This window comes from Hylobates moloch, unplaced genomic scaffold, assembly GCF_009828535.3.
Source record: "Hylobates moloch isolate HMO894 unplaced genomic scaffold, HMol_V3 SCAFFOLD_17, whole genome shotgun sequence".
Taxonomy (NCBI): domain Eukaryota; kingdom Metazoa; phylum Chordata; class Mammalia; order Primates; family Hylobatidae; genus Hylobates; species Hylobates moloch.
In genome coordinates this window covers 78,575,535-78,581,534 of record NW_026652292.1, presented here as the reverse complement: position 1 = coordinate 78,581,534, position 6,000 = coordinate 78,575,535, and the positions used below count along the sequence as shown (strand labels likewise).

General features: G+C 52.0%; 1 protein-coding gene across 4 annotated transcripts in view; it reads right to left on the bottom strand.

The window, feature by feature from the left end:
- Positions 1-6,000, bottom strand: part of TBC1D14 (TBC1 domain family member 14) — a 122,197-nt gene that overhangs the window by 7,490 nt on the left and 108,707 nt on the right. For all 4 annotated transcript variants that reach the window (XM_058430138.1, XM_058430137.1, XM_032136026.2 and 1 more), the window contains one exon: positions 2,073-2,331. In XM_058430138.1, the coding sequence (XP_058286121.1) occupies positions 2,073-2,331 (259 nt within the window). The remainder of the gene's footprint in view (positions 1-2,072; positions 2,332-6,000) is intronic.

Genomic DNA, 6,000 nt, shown 5'->3' with positions numbered 1-6,000 from the left:
GGGGTGATTGTGTATGTATAGGTGTGTGACGTGTGGTGGGGGGTGATGTATGTATACGCCATAAAACTCTCCCCCAGTGGGAAATGTTACAGGACAAATGACCTGTTTTTTTTTTTGTTTTTGTTTTTTTTTTGAGATGGAGTCTCACTCTGTTGCCCAGGCTGGAGTGTAGTGGCGTGATCTCGGCTCACTGCAACCTCTGTCACCCAGGTTCAAGCAATTCTCCTGCCTCAGCCTCCCAAGTAGCTGGGATTGCAGGCACCTGCCACCGTGCCCGGCTAATTTTTGTATTTTTAGTAGAGACGGGTTTCACCATCTTGGCCAGGCTCGTCTTTAACTCCTGACCTCGTGATCCACCTGCCTCAGCCTCCCAAAGTGCTGGGATTACAGGCGTGAGCCACTGCGCCTGGCCAACCTGTTTTGTTTTTTTTTTTTAAGACAGGGTCTTGCTCTGTTGCCTAGGCTGGAGTGCAGTGGCGCAATCACAGCCCACTGCAGCCTTGACCTCCCGAGCTCAAATGGTCCTCCCATCTCAGCCTCCCTAGCAGCTGGAACTACAGATATATGCCACAATGTCCAGCTAATTTTTGTATTTTTTGTAGAGACGAGGTCTCACTATGTTGCCCAGGCTGGTCTCAAACTCCTAGGCTCTAGTGATCCCCCAACCTTGGCCTCCCAAAGTGCTGGGATTACAGGTGTGAGACACTGTGCCCTGCCTAAATGACCTGTTTTCTTTGACAAATAAAGGCAAGCAAGAGAGGGCTAAAAAGTGAGAAGTGGCGTGGCATAGATATTACAGAGGCTTAACAGAGCTTTCAACCAATCACAAGGCATGGACTTTATTTAGATCTTGATTCCAACCAACTATAAGGCCATTTATGACATCTGAATTTGAAAACTGGATATCTGATGACAGGAAGGAGTTAGTAGCTGAGTGGTAACGGTATTGCAGTTATGTTAAAAGAGCCCATATGATTCAGAGATTGCTAACACCAACAGGTGACACGGTGCCTGCGACTCGCTTAAATATGGTGGGAAGGGGAGAGGTGGGAGGCAGTTCCAACAGCGGCTGCGCTTCCACAGTCACTGACGCTGGAGAGCAGGCATGTGGGGGTGCATTATTTTATGCTGTTCTATTTTTGTAAATATTTTAAATCTTCCATTAATTAAAAAAAAAGTTCAATCAAGAACAGACATTTCGGGGGGCTGAGGTGGGATGGTCACTTGAGCCTGGGAGGCGGGGGGCTGCACTCCAGCCTGGATGACAGAGCTAGACCCTGTCTCAAAACAAAGAACTCCCCCAGGCATGGTGTAGCACGTACAGAAAAGGAAAAGTGTTCATAGACATCAATCAACAAGGACTTCAATCCGATGCTGAGCGCATGCAGGATCAAGAACCCAGGCTGGTTTTTTTTCCTTTTTAGTATGACAAAGGCTCGGAAGAGAAAATGCAGGTCAATCCCACCGGGGACAGGACCCAAGAGGGACGCCTGGAGGGAAGCCGAGGGATACGGACTGTCCGCGCCACTGCTTGGGGCACTCAGCCCAGAGAGGGCACAGCAGCGCATGGGAAGACCCAGGAGGGACCCGCGCCCTCCTCTCTGGGCCTCCCTTTGTTGTAAGAGAGGGATAATCCCACTTCCTTCTCGAAGACGCACACAAAAGCCTGCCACAGGGCATGGCCACGGGGCTCAGTAAGTGGGTGCACTTTGCTTTCTGTCTCTGGCATTATTTTTTTTAAAAAGGGGGGGACGTGGCTTACAAAATACTTTCTAACATGTAAAGAGCACTATAATGGTGAAAGTGCTGACCCTCCCAACGCCACTGCAGAAGAGGTGGGAAGGCTTTCGTTATCCACACACCCCATCCAGCTGACAGAAACCCAAAGAGGAAGCGACCTGCCAAGACGCCCTGTTGCACAGCCATGTCTCCACCCGGCCCCCCTCACTTCCAGCCCGGGGACTCCATCAAAGGGGCTACATCCTCAGATAGTACTTTTACGTAGGGGCCTTCCTGAGTCGTGCCACTTGCCAGCTACACGGTGGGAAGCCAAGAAGACAAAGCCCACTGACCTGAGCCCACTTCTTGTTTCGGCTTTGCATCTGGATCGTGGCGATGAAGGCGAACAGCTCCTCGGCGGGCAGGTCCTCGGGCAGCCGGGTCAGGAACTGGGCCATGTGGATGAAGTCCATCTTGGTCAGGATGTCCTCGAACAGCTTCAGGATGCCCAGGGCTGTGCGGAACAGGAACTCTTCCCCATCGCGACAGAACACGTCCCAGATACGACAGGCCAGGTCGAGGGGCAGAGATTTACTATATAAGGTAAAGATCCTAGGGGGAGAAGTTGGAATTTTTCAGATTTTGAATCTCTCCTAACAAAGAAAGAACGCTGAATTCCAGTCTGATTCCATGAAAAACACTCCCCTAGTCACTTTCAGGCAACAGCTGGGGACAGGGCCAGGCCTGCACTCACACTGAAGGGCAATTCTAACATCGCACAGGACACAGCAGTATCAGCTTCTGCACAGAATCACGCAGCACACACAGCTTCCGAATGACTGACAGCAATGACTCCTGCCTGCAAGGAATATGTGCTGAGCCCTTACTGTGTGCTCACGCTGTGGGGGCAGGCATCCTGTCTTAGGGACCGCTGTACCCCACGCCACCCACAGAGCAAGCGTACGGTAGGTGCTCCTCCTGGCTATGGGGCTCAATGCTGGTGCCACTGCACAGGTTCCCCTCACCCTGGGAGCATGCACGAGGTTCCTTCCTCCTCTGGGCGCCCTCAGGCTCCTGGTCCCCAGCCTGGTGCTCATCACGGCACACCCTAGCTCCACATCTAGTGCCCTGTCCAGCAATCTCTGCTGAATTCCAATGCCCTGTCTACGGCAGGACTTCCCAGACGTTCCTGGCTCTCAAAACTTGCCCAACACTGACAGTGTTCGGTACAGGTGGGGATCCCCAGCTGGGTGGGGGACATCTCCACCCCTCCTGGAGGACCTCTCTTCCAGAGTTCAGTATTTCCTGTGCTGGCACAGAGACAGTGCTGGGCCCACGCAGCCCCTGAACGGCAGGCACTGGACTCGGCCTGAGGGGCTGACTCGGTCAGGAGGTCAGGCCACTAAAGCTTCCACGGCGTGACCCTGACTTTCCCACCACAGATTCCACAGAAAACCCCGCACACTGGTCAACCTGCTCACAAGTGACAGGGGCATGGGTTCTGTCCACAGTGGACTCTGCCCGGGGGGTGCTCCGTTAGACGCAGCCTGTCCTCCAGGTCCCGAGGACATGTGGTTATGGACGTGCATTGCACAGAGCCCGCAGCTCCTAGATGACAGCAGGAATGTTCCGCGCTGTCCCTCGTCAGAACCTTCTAACGGTGCAAGTTGAGGAAGGCCTAAAAGTCTAGACTTCATTCAACTCAGAGGAGGGAACGGAGAGCCGGATGCCAGGGAAAACCCGCACCTAGAGGAACAACAGAAGCTGGGGGCGCACCGGGCGCTGTGTGCTTTGCGAGCCCTTCTGGAAGGACACCCCATGCGTCAGGAAATGCCTGGGAGACGGGCTCTCTCACCTCACTACACCTGACGGAACTGCGCCTCAGGACAACAGCTAAACGGACCCAGGTCTCACCACCAGTAAGTCCCGAGCCAGACTCTGAACCTGACTCCAATGCCCACGCTCTGATGTCTGAGCCTCAGCACACACCGTGAGGCAGCAACGCCGTCGCAGGCTCGGTAAGAAGCTTGATTCTAAAATCACAAGCCTTCAGCCCGAGCTTCTTGCTATTTCAAAACCAGAAAACCATTTCACCACCTGGTCTAGAAAGCACAGTTCAACAAAGACCAAAGAGATCTTCTGTTTCCTTAGTCTAGAGAATATTCTCAATTGTACCTGGAGAGCATGCTTGTTAACGCTATGAGAAAGGGCAGGAGAGTCCACTCGGCCTGCACGACTATCTCTGTGTGCCCACTCACACATGGAAATCAGACTCCCCCTACATCTGCTAAAAAGCAGAGTCCTGAGAAAAAAAACGGTAGGGGAAAGACGACAATGTTTTTCGTTTTTTTTGGTTTTTTTTTTTTTTTTCTTGAGACAGAGTCTCACTCTGTCGCCCAGGCTGCAGTGCAGTGGTGGCGCGATTTCGGCTCACTGCAACCTCCACCTCCCAGGTTCAAGCAATTCTCTGCCTCAGCCTCCCAAGTAACTGGGATTACAGGCGTCCACCATCATGCCCGGCTAATTTCTGTATTTTTAGTAAAGATGGGGTTTCACCATCTTGGCCAGGGTGGTCTTGAACTCCTGACCTCGTGATCCACCTACCTTAGCCTACCAAAGTGCTGGGATTACAGGCTGAGCCACCACGCCTGGCCAAAACGACGGTTTTTATATAGTTTATATACATACATATTTTATATATATAGTCAGATAGTTTTTATAGCAAAGAACAAAAGAGATTTCTACAACGTACCCCCCCAAGCCCAAAGAACTAAACTTTTGTTCTTTTTTTATTTAACATAATACTCTTAAGCTGAGATTTATGTGTGAGTCTCCATAAGTTACTCTAGACAGGTAGTGAACTTTATAAAATTAAGTCACCACCGGAATGACCCAGAATGCCATTCACTACACCCACGATGCCCCCTGCTCTGCATTTCCATGAAACAAATCCATTTCCAATCCCATGAGCTTCCACCTCCTGGCCACGCTGATGCCGTGCTGCGACCATGCCTGGCTCCTCACTGCAGCCTCCAGGCTTGCTCCTGGCATCAGCCTCTGTCCTCTGCAGGCTCTTCCCACATGCTGTGTGTCACTATTTCTTGGAAGGTTGTTTCCTGACCCTCAGGCTGGACCAAGTTTCCTTGAAACATTCACGCTGCACTGCACGCACCCCCCTTCATGAGGCCCCGGCACTCTTCATCTTCCTTTACACTGAGCCAGTGAAGGGACGCTCCCCCCTTCATGAGGCCCCGGCACTCTTCATCTTCCTTTACACTGAGCCAGTGAAGGGACGCTCCTGACACTCCTGGACACTTCCCTCTGCCTCGCACACCCTCCTGCATCTTCTGGGCCTTGCAGGCTCTGAAAGACCCTCAACAAGCAGCTCCCAGGCCCTCTGCCCCAGTCAGGGCTCCCCATGGCCTCTCCAGCCCTTGGGCTCCACTCCAAGAGCTCCGCACCGTCCTAAGCCACTCCTGTCCCCTGCTCCAGGCTGCAAGTGCCTCAAGGGCAGAGACCCCACCCCACAGTCTTGAACTGAGGCTCCTCTTCTCCCACTCTCTCCTCCAGCAGGGACTGCTCAGAGGTGCTCCCACATCATTATCAGGACCTTCCAAATGTGGGCTGTATTTTAAACCACATTTAGATTTGAAAGCCAGCCACGAACAGGCCACTGAAGGGGGACACCAGGCTCTGTCCTGGCCCCACAGAAGCCCTGCCATGGGATCAGAACCGGTCGGAACAAGGGGACTACTGTCCACACAGCCCTCCTGGTTCAAGGTCCACCTTCCCCTGCTGCCCTCAGGCTCACAGAGGCAGGACGGGAAGGGCCCCTTGGCCTTCCCAGAGACGGCTCAGTACTCCTCCCACGGTCGGAAGACAGAATTCAAGGGTTTTTCTCTCCCAAAAGATGTTTATGTTTTGCCTCCGACCACTGCATATTATCGCGTTGTAGACCAAAAATGGTATTTTTTTAAAAGTAAAAAATAAAAGTATGCTTTTAAAAGTAAAAAAAAAAAAAAAGTAACTTCAAATACAACTTCAACTAATGCAAAATAACATAATTCTTCTCTTTTCTTTTTGTTAAGACAGGGTCTGACTGTGTCGCCCAGGCCAGAGTGCAGTTGCACAATCACGGCTCACTGCAACCTAGACCTCCTGGGCTCAGGTGATCCTCCCACCTCAGCCTCCTGAGTAGCTGAGACTACAGGCCCACACCACCACAAAGGCTAATTTTTAAGTTATTTGTAGAGATAGGGTCTCACTATGTTGCCCAGACGA